The 18,474-nt window shown below is 49.9% G+C and overlaps 1 protein-coding gene across 9 annotated transcripts in view; it reads right to left on the reverse strand.

Moving 5' to 3' along the window:
- ACSL6 (acyl-CoA synthetase long chain family member 6) overlaps positions 1-18,474 on the reverse strand; it is a 62,611-nt gene that overhangs the window by 25,407 nt on the left and 18,730 nt on the right. For all 9 annotated transcript variants that reach the window (XR_003792645.1, XR_003792644.1, XM_029216516.1 and 6 more), the window contains 8 exons: positions 15,498-15,612; positions 14,743-14,807; positions 14,363-14,464; positions 13,762-13,861; positions 12,997-13,175; positions 11,942-11,974; positions 10,546-10,597; positions 1,250-1,323 (listed from right to left, as the gene is read on the reverse strand). Coding sequence is in view for 7 of the 9 variants with exons in the window: in XM_029216510.1 (XP_029072343.1) it covers positions 1,250-1,323; positions 10,546-10,597; positions 11,942-11,974; positions 12,997-13,175; positions 13,762-13,861; positions 14,363-14,464; positions 14,743-14,807; positions 15,498-15,612 (720 nt within the window). In the remaining 2 variants the exon portion in view is untranslated. The remainder of the gene's footprint in view (positions 1-1,249; positions 1,324-10,545; positions 10,598-11,941; positions 11,975-12,996; positions 13,176-13,761; positions 13,862-14,362; positions 14,465-14,742; positions 14,808-15,497; positions 15,613-18,474) is intronic.

Raw genomic sequence — 18,474 nt, forward strand, 5'->3', positions numbered from 1 at the left:
CAGAGTCGAGCTCCGCAGGGAAGTCTCCTCTGGGAGGGCCTGCACCTTGTTCAGTCTTCGCGCCAGACCGGCATGCCTCTCCCTCCCCACAGCTGCAGGATCTGCCTCAGGCCCCACTTCACCAGCTTTCCTGGGCCACCCGGACAGCGATTCAGAGGGTCTCAGCCTGTTGGCACTTTCTGGTCCTCCTTCGAGAGAAAGGGGCCAAGAGAACCCTAGGTCTATGCCTACTGGGGCTGGGGTACGTGCCCCGGACAGAGGTGTGGTGGGTGAAACCAGGCCTCATAAGCTACAGCCTGGGAACATGGCCTTAAAGTGGATGGCCAAGAGGGACCCCACTCTCCAGGATGGGTCTGACCCCAGGGACAGGGGCTGCCCTGGCCAGGGGGCCCCATTCAGGGATGAGCTCTCCTTGGCTGAGTTCCCTGCCCTCCGCCCTTTTACAGAGGTCTTCAGTCTCCTGGGCTGGCTTTTGGACGAGTTTGGACAAGCCCAGGGAACCTTGCTCATGGCTCGCGGTCTGGGCTCAGCTACCAACAGTGTCTCACAGTTTTCCACCAAAATATATAACAAATGGGCATATGCTCCATAATGCCATCTGGCATAAATGTGGATAGCGATTTTCTCCACAGTAGAGAAAAGGCTTAATTTATATAGGAAAAGGTACATTCCTTTCTCCTTTAGGAAAGTGTAGGACATTCAGATACTCACCACTTGTGGAAGAAGGTCCTTCTTTCTTAGCCGCTTAAAAAGTGCTAACATGTTTTTGTCAGGCCAAGTTAACAAGCTTTTTTGATTTTAGATTTACCTTTTTTTAAGTACAGCTTTATAAATTAGCAGTTGCCATTGTTTCTCAGACTCTAGTAGTCCTTAAACACAAAATGACTGAATTAAACCCTGACCTACTTGGAAAAACAAGTTATTAAGGATTACTTTTAAATAAAGGTATACATAAAACCATCAGGTATCTTAATATTTGAAGTTAAAAATGAAAAATAGGTTTCCACGTTTTTCTTTCTGGGATCTGAGCACTCTCAGAAATCAACTGAATATTAACCAGGTATGGATCATTTCAGTGTTTGGGGTTAAAAGTATCTGTGAAAGTGAGGTTGCTCTAATGAGAAGAGAAACTCCTGCCTGTGAAAGGCAGCCCAGATTGTATCAGGGAAAAAAAAGAAAACCCAAAAAACCTCTGAGGCTTGAGGGTGTCCTTGAGAGACACCTGCATTGGTGAGTCTACTTTATTCACCTCTGTCACTTTCAGAAAGCCTGAGAAATCAGCCACCACGTTCCCATGGGTGAGCATCGCACCTTTTGGGTTCCCTGAAAGGAGAGAGCAAGAAGGAGAATTAGTGGGAAGCTCAAGGGCCACTCTTTGAGAACAGCACCGGAGTCACCAGTCCCAGTCACCCAGAGCTGTCCACGCAAACCTCTGGCCTTCGTCCACAGCTGCCTTCAGAGTCCCAGGCAGATGAATGCTGTGTCAGGGACCTTCATTCTGTAGACACTTGAAGCCCATCTTGAGGCTCCCAGGTGCTTGAGACCAGAAGGCAGGTGACACAGCTTGGAGTCACCTCAAGCGCCTCAAGGAGTGCCTCAGGACTGATGGGTTGGCCTGCACCTTCCCTTCTGCCTTCCTCAAGGAGCACAGGCTCTTGGCCTCCAGTCTCCTTATACATATACCCAGTAAACTATGCCACTCTCTGGGCCTGAGCAGTTCTAGTGTCCAGAATCCAGCAGTCAATTGTGCTGGCAGAGGACTTCCTTGCTGCATCCAGCACCTGGAAAGGCCCCAGCTCAGGCCAGGCCAGAGGTCCAGACTGCTGGGGCAGCCCTCCTGCCTGCTCACTGGCAGAGATGAGACATGGATATTCTTGCTTTGTCTTGACATGACCTTTCACTGCTGCTCATGAGGAAGCCCAGGGCTGCTAGGATGGCTCAGAGGACAGAGATCAGGTGGGGACAGAAGGCACAGCAGGCTGTGGAGGGAGGCTGTTGGCCACCATTTCATGTCAACGTGGATACAACACTGCCACTGCTGCTGGACAGATCTGAGCAGGCTCAAATCCTGGCCTTGCCGCTCCTTGGCAGTGTAACACTGGCAAGTCATTTTTCCTCTCTCAGTTTCCTAACCTATAAAATAGGGACAATGACACCCACCTCATAGGGCTCTATAAGGTCTAAGGACACAGCCATGTACAAAAGACATTAAATTAGAAGTTTCCACTGAGGCAGAAGATACAACAGCTGTGAAACTCCAAAAGTGAGGGGCTAGACCATGTGCAGAATTTACCCAAGAAATATCAAATAAACCAAAATGTTAACTTTGCAACCCTCACCCAGAAAGAGGTTAAAAAAAGGGCTGAGTTGAGGTTAAAGAGTATTATAGTAAATGCCACTGAATTTTTCACTTTAAAATGGTTAATTTTATGCTATGTGAATTTCACCTCCATAAGAAAGGGGTGGGGGTTGGGGAGAGAGAATATGAATGAATGAGGAAGAATTTGTGAGAAGGATTTCTTTGGCGAGAGAGCTATGCTGAGTGCTACAGCCCATCAAAAGGGGAGAAATGAGGGGTCCTCTCTCCCATCTCCAATCTGAAACCCAAGCTAACTCAGCCACTAATGAGATTGCTTCAAAAGCCCAATCATGTTCCCTACAGCTTGGGCTGGGGGGTCCCAAAAAGAAAGGTGAAGAAGGCCGTGGCTGCAAAAAAACCAATAAATCCCAGAAACTGGATATGGAGTCTGCAGAAGGAACAATAGTGGTGGTGGGAATGGTGTGTTAAAAAGGAATCTTGAAGGAAACAATAGCAAAGATCAATAAAACTAAATGCTGGTTCTTTGAGAAGATAAACTAAATTGATAAACCATTAGCCAGACTCACCAAGAAAAAAAGGGAGAAGGCTCAAATCATAGAATTAGAAATGAAAAAGGAGAAGTAACAACTGACACTACAAAAATACAAAGGATCAGGAGAGATTACTACGAGCAACTCTATGCCAATAAAATGGACAACCTGGAAGAAATGGGCAAATTCTTAGAAAAGCACAACCTTCCAAGACTGAACCAGGAAAACTAGAAAATATAAACAGACCAATCACAAGCACGGAAATTGAAACTGTGATTAAAAGTCTTCCAACAAAAAAAAAGCCCAGGACCAGATGGCCTCATAAGCAAATCCTATCAAACATTTAGAGAAGAGCTAACACCTATCCTTCTTAAACTCTTCCAAAATATAGCAGAGGGAGGAACACTCCCAAACTCATTCTACGAGGCCACCATCACCCTGATACCAAAACCAGACAAAGATGTCACAAAGGGGGGCTTCCCCGGTGGCACAGTGGTTAAGAATCCGCCTGCTAATGCAGGGGACACGGGTTCAAGTTCTGGTCCGGGAAGATACCACATGCCGTGGAGAACCTAAGCCCGTGCGCCACAACTACTGAAGCCTGGGCACCTAGATCCCGTGCCTCACAGCAAGAGAAGCCACCAAAATGAGAAGCCCGTGCACTGCAGTGAAGAGTAGCCCCCACTTGCCGCAACTAGAAAAAGCCTGCACACAGCAACAAAGACCCAATGCAGCCAAAAATAAAAAATAAATTAATTTTTTAAAAAATGTCACAAAGAAAGAAAACTACAGGCCAGTATCACTGATGAATATAGATGCAAAAATCCTCAACAAAATACTAGGAAACAGAATCCAACAGCACATTAAAACGATCATACACCATGATCAAGGGGGGTTTATCCCAGAAATTCAAAGATTCTTCAATATACGCAAATCAATCAATGTGATACCCCATATTAACAAATTGAAGAATAAAAACCATATGATCCTCTCAATAGATGCAGAAAAATCTTTCAACAAAATTCAACATCCGCTTACGATAAAAACCCTCCAGAAAGTAGGCATAGAGGGAACCTACCTCAACATAATAAAGGCCATATATGACAAACCCATGGTCAACATCATCCTCAATGGTGAAAAACTGAAACCATTTCCACTAAGATCAGGAACAAGACAAGGCTGCCCACTCTCACCACTATTATTCAACATAGTTTTGGAAGGTTTAGCCACAGCAATCAGAGAAGAAAAAGAAATAAAAGGAACACAAATCAGAAAAGAAGTAAAGCTGTCACTGTTTGCAGATGACATGATACTATACATAGAGAATCCTAAAGATGCTACCAGAAAACTACTAGAGCTAGTCAATGAATGTGGTAAAGGAGCAGGATACAAAATTAATGCACAGAGATGTCTTGCATTCGTCTACACTAACAACAAAAAATCTGAAAGTGAAATTAAGGAACACTCCCATTTACCATTGCAACAAAAAGAATAAAATACCTAGGAATAAACCTACCTAAGGAGAAAAAGGACCTGTATGCAGAAAACTATAAGACACTGAGGAAAGAAATTAGATGATACAAATAGATGGAGAGATATACCATGTTCTTGGATTGGAAGAATCAACATTGTGAAAATGACTATACTACCCAAAGCAATCTACAGATTCAATGCAATCCCTATCAAACTACCACTGGCATTTTCACAGAACTAGAACAAAGAATTTCACAATTTGTATGGAAACACAAAAGACCCCAAATAGCCAACGCAATCTTGAAGAAAGAAAAATAGAGCTGGAGGAGTCAGGCTCCCTGACTTCAGACTATACTACAAAGCTACAGTAATCAAGACAGTATGGTACTGGCACAAAAACAGAAATATAGATCAATGGAACAGGATAGAAAGCCCAGAGATAAACCCACACACATATGGTCACCTTATCTTTGATAAAGGAGGCAAGAATATACAGTGGAGAAAAGATAGCCTCTTCAATAAGTGGTGCTGGGAAAACTGGACAGCTACATGTAAAAGAATGAAACTAGAACTCTCCCTAACACCATACACAAAAATAAACTCCAAATGGATTAAAGACCTAAATGTAAGGCCAGGCACTATCAAACTCTTAGAGGAAAACACAGGCAGAACACTCTATGACATACATCACAGCAAGATCCTTTTTGACCCACCTCCCAGAGAAATGGAAATAAAAACAAAAATACACAAATGGGACCTAATGACACTTAAAAGCTTTTTCACAGCAAAGGACACCATAAACAAGACAACCCTCAGAATGGGAGAAAATATTTGCAAACGAAGCAACAGACAAAGGATTAATCTCCAAAATTCACAAGCAGTCCATGCAGCTCAATATCAAAAAAACAAACAACCCAATCCAATAATGGGCAGAAGACCTAAACAGACATTTCCCCAAAGAAGATATACAGAATGCCAACAAACATATGAAAGAGTGCTCAACATCATTAATCATTAGAGAAATGCAAATCAAAACTACAGTGAGCTATCACCTCACACCAGTCAGAATGGCCATCATCAAGAAACCTACAAACAATAAATGCTAGAGAGGGTGTGGAGAAAAGGGAACCCTCTTGCACTGTTGGTGGGAACGTAAATTGATACAGCTACTATGGAGAACAGTATGGAGGTTCCTTAAAAAACTAAAAATAGCACTACCATATGACCCATCAATCCCACTCCTGGGCATATACCCTGAGCAAACCATAATTCAAAAAGAGTCATGTACCACAATGTTCACTGAAGCACTATTTACAATAACCAGGACATGGAAGCAACCTAAGTGTCCATCGACAGATGAATGGATAAAGAAGATGTGGCACATATATACAATGGATATTACTCAGCCATAAAAAGAAATGAAATTGAGTTATTTGGAGTGAGGTGGATGGACCTAGAGTCTGTCAAACAGAGCGAAGTAAGTCCGAAAGAGAAAGACAAATACCATATGCTAACATATATATATGGAATCAAAAAAAAAAAAAAAAATTGGTCAAGAAGAAACTAGTGGCAGCACAGGAAAAAAGACACAGACCTACTAGAGAATGGACTTGAGGATATGGGGAGGGGGAAGGGTAAGCTGGGACAAAGTGAGAGAGTGGCATGGACATATATACACTACCAAATGTAAAACCAATAGCTAGTGGGAAGCAGCTGTATAGCACAGGGAGATCAGCTCGGTGCTTTGTGACCACCTAGAGGGGTGGGATAGGGAGGGTGGGAGAGAGGGAGATGCAAGAGGGAAGAGATATGGGAACATATGTGTATGTATAACTGATTCACTTTGTTATTAAAAAAAAGAAATCATACAATATTTTGTGCCTTTTTTCTTTCGCTCAACATTAAGGTATATAATTTTCTATTTGCAGATATACCATTCTATTGCTGAAGGGTCATTTGAGTTGTTTCCAGACTTTGACTTTTCAAATCGTGTTGCTGGGAACATTATGGAGCATGCCTTTTGGTGACACAGCCAAGCTTCTTAAAAGAATTGTCAGGCTTCCCTGGTGGCGCAGTGGTTGAGAGTCCACCAGCCGATGCAAGGGACGCGGGTTCGTGCCCCGGTCTGGGAAGATCCCACGTGCCGCGGAGCGGCTGGGCCCGTGAGCCATGGCCGCTAAGCCTGCGCGTCCAGAGCCCGTGCTCTGCAACGGGAGAGGCCACAACAGTGAGAGGACCGCGTACCGCCAAAAAAAAAAAAAAAAAAAAGAATTGTCCACACTTGCTGAGTTGACATCCTTACCTCCCATCCACTCCTCAGTCCATCATAATCAGTTTCTGCTTCCAACCTCCCCTGTCTCAGGAGCACCAGCAGGTGTTTTTGTGGCAGCATCCTATGGGTACAGCTTAGCCATCGACAATGCTGACAGGTTCTATTCTCCTCTAGCCTCTCTGGCTGCTCCTGCTCAGCCTTTATTTGGAACTCCTACCCCCATCATTCCTCTCCTGTCAGGATTCCCAGGCCCTGCAACCAGACCTCTCTTTTCCTCAGTCGACTCTCCCTCAAAGAAACATTTTCTTTCTTGCTGCTGGTCCTCTGCACATGCTGTTCCCTTTGCTGAGAATGCCCTTCCTCCTCTTCTCCTCCAGCTGCCAATCCTTCAAGACTCTGCTTAGATTTGAAATCCCTTCTGTCCCGCTGTCCTGACCTCTTGGTGGCCTAGCACTCCATGTACCCTGGGATGTAGACCCTCGAGGCAGTGAACTGCCTCATGACATGAGCTGTGTGCTCATGAGGGCAGGGTCGTGTCTTGTCCATCCCTGTGTCCTCAGCCTCCAACACTAGGTCTGATGCATAGTGGATGCTCAATAAATGAGCTGAATGAATGAATCTACATAAATTAGAAAAAGAATGCTAAAAACCCATAGACTAAGAACGATATGTTTTAAAAGACCACTGTAGGGACTTCCCTGGTGGTCCAGTGGTAAAGAATCTGCCTTACAATGCAGGGGACGTGGGTTCAATCCCACATGCCGCAGGGCAACTAAGCCCACGTGCCCTGGAGCCTGTGCACCACAACTAGAGAAGTGAAAACCCGCATGCCACAACTAAAGAGGAGACTGTGCACCACAACGAAAGATCCCGCATGCCTCAGTGAAGATCCCGCATGCCTCAACTAAGACCCAGTGCAGCCAAAAATATATAAAATAAATAAATAATAAATAAATAAATAATAAAATAAAAGACCACTGTATTTTCTTCTCTAGGAAGGGAGGGTAGCACATGAACACATAAAGATACATCTGAACTATCATTCATGGGGCCCAAGTCCCCAGACTGGGCTACGTTATACCCACAAATTATCTTTTATTTGGAGAGGGCAGCTTGATTTCAGTCCAGCTGATGGTTATTCTGAAACGAACAACCAACCACACACCCACCCATTAGCCATCCCTGAGTACAGACAAACCCCAAGCTCTCACCTCCTCCAGGGCCTTCTTGCCCTAACTAGTGGCTCCAAAGCACTGGCCTATTCTGGGAATTTCCACATATGTTTCCATCACACATCAAGAGAAAAATCTTCCCAGAATGATCTCACCAGAATCATGATTCAAATGTCAGATTCAGATCATATTTTCCATCTTTCCTCATTGAAAGAACGATGTGGCTCTTGATGAAGCTGAGGCCAGGACAATTATGGAAGGGAAGCTGTATCCACAGCTGTGATGTGCTGGACAAGAGGATGGCTACCAGAGGCACAGCACAGGCTTAGGCTAATGCCAAGGAAATCCACACGTGCAGCCAAGCAGGGTAACGTCAGGTAAGAGGCCTGCTCACTCCCCCAGCTCTGCCCTGGCACCAGCCACACCGCTGGAGTGGGAGGTTTGGGCAGCAAATCACAACCTGTTTTCTAGCCTCCATACATTCTGCTTCTACCACATAGAGCCTGGGCAGGATGGCTCAGCTTCCAATTGAGACTCCATGGGCTGAAAAAGCACTGGACATGAGGCCTGCCCTCTGCAGCTAGGCAACAACACATTTCTGCATCATCAAGTTCTTTTCCAGATCCAGGGGCAGCAGCTGTGACTAACTGACTCAGAAGATGTGGCATCTATATACAATGGAATATTACTCAGCCATAAAAAGAAACGAAATTGAGTTATTTGGAGTGAGGTGGATGGACCTAGAGTCTGTCATACAGAGTGAAGTAAGTCAGAAAGAGATAGACAAATACCGTATGCTAACACATATATATGGAATCTAAAAAAAAAAAAGGTCATGAAGAACCTAGGGGTAAGATGGGAATAAAGTCACAGACTTACTAGAGAATGGACTTGAGGATATGGGGATGGGGAAGGGTAAGCTGTGCCAAAGTGAGAGAGTGCCATGGACATATATACACTACCAAACGTAAAATAGATAGCTAGTGGGAAGCAGCCGCATAGCACAGGGAGATCAGCTCGGTGCTTTGTGACCACCTAGATGGGTGGGATAGGGAGGGTGGGAGGGAGGGAGACGCAGGAGGGAAGAGATATGGGAACAGATGTATAACTAATTCACTTTGCTATAAAGCAGAAACTAACACACCATTGTAAAGCAATTATACTCCAATAAAGATGTTAAAAAAAAAAAAAAGCCAGGGGGCACTCTTGAACAGCAAGGGTCCAAAGCTAAAGGCCGCAGTAGTGACCTGCCCCCAAACCCAGGGTGGAGGGACATGTCACCAAAATTTCACATTGTGAAACTCTTGACAAAAAGCAACAAAAACCTGAAGAGCATTTTTGAATTCTGGGCTGGCTCTGGATGTCAGCTCCTGGAAAGCAAAGGCTGTGTTATTTCTCTCCTGACAGGGTTTAGCAGTCAGGTGGAAATTCTCAGACCCACTTGAGTTAATGGCAAAAACCCACTCTGATTCAATAACATCATGCTTATCGTGATCTACCCACAAGGATTATCCTGCCTGGGGGGCTGGTCAAGGATCTGCCAACTGCCTTGGAGGCTCCATCTGTGGAAGGCGTGGGGAACTCCAGGTCACTGCCCATCAAGAGCTATCATCAAGGTAGGCCAGCCCTAGGTCTGGAAAACAGGCTGGAACCTTCTTGCCCCTTCAGGCCGAGGGCAAGTGACTTCCCGAGTCATCAGATGAGATGAAGAGGCAGCAGTGGGGAGAGCACTGGGCTGTGAAATGGGAGAACAGGGCACAAGGCCTCTGCCTCCAATTGCTGTTGGTGTCCCCTTGGATAGTCTCCACCCCACCTGCCTCACAGGTCGTGCTGAGGCCCCAGTGACACAGTGATAGGGTGAACGGGCCACTGCAGGCTGCAAAGTACTGTGCCTGTAGCCGTGGTCCTCAGGTGCGTTCTGCCTCCCCTAGGAAGCCTTCCTTGGCTGTTCTCACTGACACTGATGCACGTGTTCCTCTGTCAGCACCGGGCATGGACTGCATCATTTTCTCTCCCTGACAGCCTTGCCCACGGCATAGATCATCTGTGCAGATTATCTTGCCCCAGATCATCTGCACTGCCCTTTCACACACTTCCCCACCTCCAACTTGGCACCTTTAACCACCCAGGTAAGAAATGGGGACAGGGACTTCCCTGGTGGTCCAGCAGTTAAGACTCCATGCTCCAATGCATGGGGGCCCGGGTTCTAACCCTGGTCAGGGAACTAGATCCCTCATGCTGCAACTGAAGGTCCCGTGTGCCGCAACTAAGATCTGGCACAGCCAAATAAATAAATATTAAAAAAAGAAAGAAAGAAAGAAACTGGGGACAGTGGTGGCAGCGGGGCTCATGGCCCCCCAGCAAGTGGTGGAGGTGGGACTTAAAACCAGGCTCTCAGACACCAAATCCCACACTCCTTCCCCAGTCCCTGACACAAAGTCCAGGCAGGGGCAGGAAAGCAGAGGAGTGAGAGTCCCTCCTCCGAGTAATGACGTGCCCCAGCTGCCCAGCCCACCTCTGGCCCCAGCTCCAGGAAGTCTGTAGCACCCACCCCACCCCAGACACCCCCAGTCCACACCGTCCATTCACTTCCAGCCGCCCCATGTTGCCTCCGTTGGCCACTGGGAGCAGCAGGAAGGACCCAGTGTCTGGAGCCAGGCACAGGACAAGGCTCAGCCCATCCCACAGAGGGTGCCGGAGACGTGTCAGTCATTCTGCCAAAGCTGCCAGGGAAAGGTGCAGGTGGCCCTGGCTGGTGGGCTAGGAGCCTCTGCTTACCTGTCGTGCCGCTTGTGAAACACACAATGGAGAGGTCACTGGGTTTCGGGGGCTGCAGAGGTGAGAAGAGGAGTGTGTTACAGAGACCCTGTGTGCCCAGCCTGGGCTCCTCCACCAGCCAGCCCCTCTGAGCACACCCCCGTGTGTGCACTGTGTGAGGGTGCAGGCATGTGTCAGCACATGTGCATGGCCCTGCATGCTGTCATTGGAAAGGTGAGCAGGCAAGTCCCCAGGAAAGAGGAAGAAAAACCAAGGAAACCTAACTGGACATGGACGTCGATCTGTCCCACCAACCTCACACCTGCTCCTGCTGCCTCGCCTACTTGAGGCTGAGCTGAATTCTAATGGGATTGGGTTGCAGCGGCCATACCTAGGCCTCTATCAAAGATCTCACCGTTCTAGGGAATGTGACCCACTTCCTCCTTCCTTCCCACTTTCTCCCAAGTGTCTGGGTTTAGGCTTGGGAACGGAAAATGTAACCCAAGAACTGAGCTGCCCACTCTGTCACTAAGATTGCTCTGCATCAGGCCCTTGCCCTGGCACTGTGCACATAGTCCTGGGGTCACCAGGAGGAGCCCACCATGACCACTTGCATGTAGAGGATGGCTTCCCGGAGGAGGTGACATGAGTTGAGACTGAAGGACAAGCAAGATCTCTCCAGATGAAGTGACGGTGGGCATTCTGGGAGAGGAACCAGCCTGGGCACTGTCAGAGGCACAAGAGACAGCATGCTGCGGGGCCAGAGAGCAGCTCTCTAAGGCTGGGGCACAGTGTGTAGAGGTGGGGACATACCAGGGGCTACTCATGGTGAAGGGCCCTGGGAAGCAGGGATTGACCTGCTGAGGCCTGTGTGTGAGAAAGCTCACAGGCTGGTGAGAGCGGGAAGAGCTGAGCTGCAGAGGGAGCTGGAGGCAAGAGGCCTGGTTAGAAAGCTCACAGCCCCTATAAGACCCTCCCAGGGGCTGTGACCCTCCCTGGTGACTCGAGTCCAGGGAGGATCACTCGGGGCCGACACACAGAAAAGTTCAGAGAGCAAAGATGAACAAAGACAGCAGATGCTACAAGGGGTCCGCTTCCGAGTCTGTTGCTGCTCCTGTCCATCCCATCCTCGGGAGAGACTGCTACATCGAAAGGGAAAACATAAGACCTCCCAAAGAAAAAGTTACTGGAGACCCAAGGGTGTCCAGGATTGGCTGCCCTTTTATCTCCCTCCCAATGTCTGACTCCCGTTCCAGGTCGTCCTGGGTGCCCCAAGGGGACATTTCCTGAGTTGCTTATTAACACAGAGCTGCTACTCTGGCCCCTCTACTGAGCCTTGTGCACAGCGAGGGAGTCTGTGAGGACGTGCCCTGGACACTATAGTGCTCAGTCAAAACCTGCTGGCAGATGAGCTTACCACAGGAACGTGGTGATTCCGCTGGCCACAGTCCTGGAAGAGGAAAACACTGTTTTTAAATGCTTGAGAGTTCTAATCAATCAAAATAAACTCAGCACAGTACGCCCTGTTCCCGCAGCAAGCCCAGAGTCCCAGACTCCCTGCCCAGATGTGGCCCGCGCAGAGACACCACCTCAGCGGTCTCTCCTCAGATACACATCCAGGCCTTGGCCACCCATGCATCCCAGACAGCGGCCTGGGGCCCAGGAAGAGGCTAAGCACTGTGCACATGCACAAGGGGGAGACAGCCTGAGGGGCCCACGGTACGTCTAGACGCATGCTCAAGACACAGTGGCTAGGTGGCCCGGGCTTGCAACTAAGTGGTCAGGGCTGGAGGGGAAGATGGGGGCTGCCAGCTTAGGTGTGGCCCCTAAAGCCATGGAGGGGCACAGGCCCTCCATGGCTTTGTGGGTACATTTAAGAGCAGACAGGGAGACAGGAGGAGAAATGGAGGGTCCACAGGCCTAGATCCAGGAGGGCACAGTGGGGGTCAGCTGCTACTGAGCAAAAGGCCTGAGGCCCCAGAGGATGTCCTGGGTCACTCCAGCAGGCCATAAGCTGCCACCAGCCTAATGTCTCTGCGGAGGCCATGCAAAGGAAAATTGGTTCTGCTGGCTGCTGGGGGTCTGGGACACAACTGCAAGAACCTCTCCAAGACTTCTGGACCTCAAGTTTACTACAGTCCTCAGGCTCAGACAGGCTGGCTGTTAGCTGGAAATGAGGAGGCTCCGGAGGCTGTGGGTGTGGCTCTGGGGCAGGCTGGCACCACCATCTACCTGTTGGTGCCTGTGTCACTAACTGTGCCAAATAACTGAGCCCATCTCAAAGAGGATGCCTGTGGGTACCAACCCCACTACCCACCACCAGCCCTTGTGAAGCCTGCCCTGTTTGAACCCTGACACACCCTGATGGCCCAAGACATCCATCCTAGGGCATAAGACGGGCAGATAACCGGCAGCTCTGGCTCAGCGGCCAACCAGCTGTGGCCAGGAAACAGCCCAGAAGCAGACCCTCACCTCCACAGCCTGCATGGACTTAATGACCACCCCGCAGTCTTGCCCTCTGTCTTTCAAAGCTTCCTCAAATGGTTCCATGAGGATGATCAGCTTGAGCCCTGGTGTCTCCTTCCTCTCCACGTGCTCCAGCAGAACCACGGCTTTCTGAGGTTTATCCACGATCACAGTGCTGATGTCGGCTGCAGGGACCACCAAGGAGAGTCAGGCTGTGCGGGCACAGGCTGTGACCGTGGGCAGCACATGCCAGGCAGTGGAACCATGGGCTGTGTGTGCCACATGATAAGCTTGTGTGTAAATAAATACATACGACAGGCCATGTGGGACATGTATTGTGTCCAGAGGAAAGTGCACAGAGCCTGGATGGAGCCAAGGGCAGAAGACTAGGGAGTCTCCCGGGGTAGATTCCAAGCATTCCTTTTCTTCAGGCTCAGCCCCCATCGTCCCTGGTCTGTTTGAGATATTTACCACCCCACAGCATCTTCCTCAAGCTGAAGTGAACTCAGAGGGTTGGCAGCCCTACGTGGAGGCTGGTACAGAGTCTCCTTCTTGGCAGCCCTACCCTGTGGAAGGAGCCTTTGGGTGAAGTCCAACTGGGGACAGCTGGACTCAGGAAGCCAACTCAAGGGCCAAAGTGGAAGCCCCCAGTGTTCTCTGAGAGCAGAAGCAAAGTACTTACTAGTGTCAAACAATCAGCATAAGCTGAAAAGGGCTGGGAGGAGGAGGTGGGGCTGGCTGCCAGGGGCAGGAGTGGGCAGCTGGGCTCACCTGTGTCGATGATGTAGCGGACTGCCCCTGGGCCCAGGGTGTCATAGAGCGGGACCACCACCATAGAGTATGTGTAGCAGGCAAGCTCTGCGATGATCCACTGTGGGGACACACAGGTTGGGGGGAAGGGGGAGCACAGAGCAGACAGCAGGGCTGCACTGCCCTCAGGCCTTAGGCACGGGGCTCCCTGATCGGGGTCCTGTGCCGAGAGCGCTCCGCACAAGGCAAGGGATCCATAAAGCTGACCCGTTGAGCCTGCTCCCCAACGGTCTTCTAAACTTGCTTGCCCCAGGGAATTACGGGACTCGAAATAACCCCAGGCCCACCTCCAGGGTTTGCATGGCCTTCTTCCCCAGATCCTTCTTCCCCCATGGCTCAGGGAGCCACTGTTTGGACAGCTAGGTAGGGTGTAGATGGAACTTGGCTGGAATGTCCAGCCCTGATGAGGGACAGAGCCAAGGGAGTGGGGGATGGCACGGACCAACGATCTCCAGTTTTCCTCTTGTCCCAGGCCCTACAGACAGCGGGAGCAGAGCTGTTCTACGGTACCCAAGCTTGTGTTCCACTGATGCTTCTAAAACCAGTTAAGGCAGGTGCTCACCTCTGGTCGATTTTGTGCAAAAATGCCGATAAACTGATCTGTACATGGTTTACAATTGTGCTGGAGAAGTCCAGACCCTAGAAATTCAGCCCTGTCGGCCACCTGCACACAAACATGGGGCAGTGATGGGAAAACAAGGACTCTTCATCAGGGAAGGGAGATCCCTAGGGGGGATTTCCAAGGTCTGAGGGAGCTCCCCAACTCCCTACTCAGTGATGCTGGAAGTCCTGAGAGGTTGCTGCCTGGAGTTTGGCAGACAGTCCAGGCAAGGAAAAAAATGACTCTCTGAGAGCCTCCAGGGTGCCCACAAGCCCCCCCCACCCCGCCAAGTGCCAGGTCTGTGTGGGTGGACAGGGTGGGGCCTGTCTTCTATTACTCACCTCCTGGTAGGACAGCCACTGATAAGGCTTCTTGGGATTCCTGAAGCCAAGACAGGGTCCATTCCCTACATAGAGATAAGCAGGCCTTGTGCCAGGGAGGAGGGCAGGGTGTGGGAGCCACTGAACCTGCCCATCAGACACCTGGATCAATATCCCATCCTGGGAGGCGGTGCATGGGCCAAATGAACTGCTCCCCAGCTGTCTGTCTAACCTGCTGAAGTCCAAGAAGGCCTAAAGTGCACAAGCATGGCATCTCCCCAGGGAGATCAGGAAGGCCCAAGAATGGGAACTGACACAGCGCTAGTTCCCACAATGACCTGTGTGATGCAGCCCCAAGAAGACATGGAGACCTGGGGGCCACTGGCCAGAGGTGGCAGTTTGCCTCTCTGTGACAACTCCCTTCACCCCACGCCATGGGTCACCCAGACATCTCGGAGGCTCAGGTTCAGAACCATGCCAGCCAGTAGCCTGCTAGTTCAAGGCTCACGAGGGGCTGCAAATAGGAGATATAGAATATGAGCAAAGAGACAGCTTAAGGTCAGCAGTTCTCAGGGCTGTAATAAAGCTGAGGTCAGCCCTTTGGCCTCATAATGCAGCTACTTGTCTGGGTGGCAGGAGGGCCAAGAATGGCTTCTCTCCTCTGAACCTGGGCATGACTCGCCTGCCATACCCCTGGAACCATGCTTGCTCACCCACACCCTTGCACCTGCTCAACCCCTGCCACAGCCCTTCCACACCCCCATGGCCCCTCTCACCTGAGACGCTAAGTCCACGGCGGAACACCTCGTACATGGTCCTGGCATCGTCATAGTAGTGGGTGAGCAGTTGAGGGCCATCCCCTATCACGGATCGCCGGGCCCCACCACTGTCCTATGAGCCAAGCACAGGCCAGAGAAGCTGGCTGATGCAGGCAGGCAGGGGTATCAGGAGAGGGCACCAGCATGCACCAGGCTGTACATGGCTTGGATACACACCTGGGCCACATAGTTGGAGCTGGGACACACTCTGTGTGCACTCACACACGTGGCCTACACGCACCTGGGCTGTACACACACAAACTCCACACACATTCATGTACACGTGGCTTGTACACACTGGACCTGTATGCATCCACACTCAAACACAGGCGGCTCATGCCCAGGGGCCCAGTACACTGGTCTCCCACACACATACCCACACAGCAGGCAGCATACACTAAATGCCCAGAATCTTCAGTTACTGTTCATACACACCCGTGGTTCACTCATACAGCAGAGTGGGGAGTGCTGGCTAGAGTCAGGCTGCCCCTTGCATCAGGACCAACCTGCAAAGGTGTTGCTGCTATGCACGTAGGTTAAGAATCACTTGGGAGCTGTCTTTAGCTAAGAAGGCTGCCATCCATCATTCACATAACAGTGTGATGAGTTGGAGGACTGGATGGGAAAAGAGGCCTAGAAGGCGGTGGAGGGAATGGCGTAGTAGATGCCCGGGCCCTCAGTAGTATGGATCCAGAGTGGGACTGTAGCAAACACCATCTGTGCTGGGGGGCGGGGGAAAGGAGCTGGGCTTCTCCTGCCTCTTTCCCTTCCACATGCCACCCCTCCTCAGGCTCCCCAAACCCAGCACTCTCCAGTATCACGGCTCCACCTCTTCTCTGAGCACTATTTGGGCTGCACTGGGCTGGCCCATGGTCCGCTACCCCTCTTGGAACATCAGGTCTGAGGAAAAATGTGACAGAAACAGAGCCAACAGTCAAAACCACAGGCAGCACTCAGCTGTTCTGCAGTGGAAAGTTCTGTTTGGCCAGTGCTTCCTGAGCACCAGGCCCATGCAGGACCTCTGTGGGAATCTGGGGACAGATACAGTCAGACCTGGTTAGCACTCACAGAAATGAGACAGCAAGAGGCTGTGTGCCAGTGACAGAAGGGGCTCAGTGGGCAGGTATGTCAGAGAGTGGCTGCTGAGCTGGGTTTTGAAGGATACAAAGAGGGGGCTTCCCTGATGGCGCAGTGGTTATGAATCTGCCTGCCAATGCAGGGGACACGGGTTTGAGCCCTGGTCCGGGAAGATCCCACATGCTGCAGAGCAACTAAGCCCATGTGCCACAACTACAGAGCCTGCACTCTAGAGCCCGCGAGCCACAATTACTGAGCCCATGTGCCACAACTACTGAAGCCCGCGTGCCTAGAGCCTGTGCTCCGCAACAAGAGGAGCCACCACAACGAGAAGTCCTCGCACTGCAACAAAGAGTAGCCCCCGCTTGCCGCAACTAGAGAAAGCCCATGCGCAGCAACAAAGACCCAACGCAGCCAAAATAAATAAATTAATTAAATAAAGAAATAGAAAAAAATTTTTTTAAAAACAAAAGGATTTACTGGGAAGAATGAGGAACAAGGAATGGCAGTTTCACCAGAGGCAACAGGGAGTGCAAACACATGGGGCAGGAGGCACCTGGGAGACTGTAGGCAATTCATGCCACTCCAAGTGGTAAATGGAGGAGGCCAGAAAGGCTCCAGATCAAGGTGAGGAGTCTGAGCTTTAGGTTGAGGGCAACGGGGAGCAAGCAAGGATTTTAAGCCAGGGTGAGTGACATGATATGAATTGTTTCCTACCGTGTAGCACACAGAGTAAATGCTACCAGGCCCTCTATGATCTGGGCCCCTCTTACCTCTCTTATCTCATTTCCTACCACTCTCCTTTCCTCCTTCACTATAGTCACTCCAGATTCCTACACTCCTGGGGGATGAAGCAAGGGAGGGCTCCATCCTCCCCAGGAAGGGAGACCTTAGCTGTGTCCATGCCCTGTCCTCCCAGCCAGACCCGTGAGGCGACTCACTCTGTGGTGCTCAACCTGACCCCATCCAGACCACTGTCACCTCCAGCCCAGAAGCCCCAGTTGCCTCCTCATGCCTGCCCCTGCCAAAGCCACAGCAAAAACTGGCCCTGTCTCTCCTACTACTGACAGCCTCAAATAAATCCAGGCTGTCCATCTCCAAGGGTCCCTGCCCAGTTAATGGGGCTTTGTCCTTGCTGGCCTCTCCAGATGAGTTGTAACTGTAAGCTTACCAAAAATAATTCATCTTAGTGCTTTCTCTGCATCATCTCACCAAATCCTTACCATAACTTTAGGAAGCAGATACTCTTTTTATTGCCCACTTGACACATGAGGAAACTGAGGCTCAGAGAGTTAAGAAACAGCCGAGGACCATCAGGCTAGTAAGAGGCACGGCCAGCCTGCAAACCCACGGCTGCTGGTAACCACAGGCTACTGACGCATCCGCAGCCCCTCTCCACCTCCCAGCCACACCACATGAATCGCCATTTCCCAAAGGCACCAGGTGTGTTATCACACACTCTCACCTCTGCACACATCATTCCCTCTGCTGGAAAAACGCCCTAAAGATCCCAGCCCTATCTCGACCTGAGCCCTCTCCCACCAGGCCAAACTCTGTCACGCTTTTGATCGGTACCTGCACGACATACCATCGAGAGCAAAAGCAAGGTGCTGCACAGTGTATGCGGTATGTTATCATTTTAAAAGTGGGCAGACATCTATACATTTGCTTGTGGACAAGTGCTAACACAATTCTCAGGGGAAGAGAACTTAGACGCAAGGGGAAGAAGGTGGAAGCTTTTCAGTCTATGTCCTTTGGTTGCTTTTGAACTGTGTGACTATATCATCTATTCAAAATAAATGGAATTCAAGTTCTTTAAAAAGGCAAAATAAACTCCATAAACTTAAGAAAGAAATCT

The sequence above is a fragment of the Monodon monoceros genome, unplaced genomic scaffold (genome assembly GCF_005190385.1).
Source record: "Monodon monoceros isolate NGI ecotype Baffin Bay Population unplaced genomic scaffold, NGI_Narwhal_1 Super_Scaffold_12, whole genome shotgun sequence".
Lineage (NCBI taxonomy): Eukaryota > Metazoa > Chordata > Mammalia > Artiodactyla > Monodontidae > Monodon > Monodon monoceros.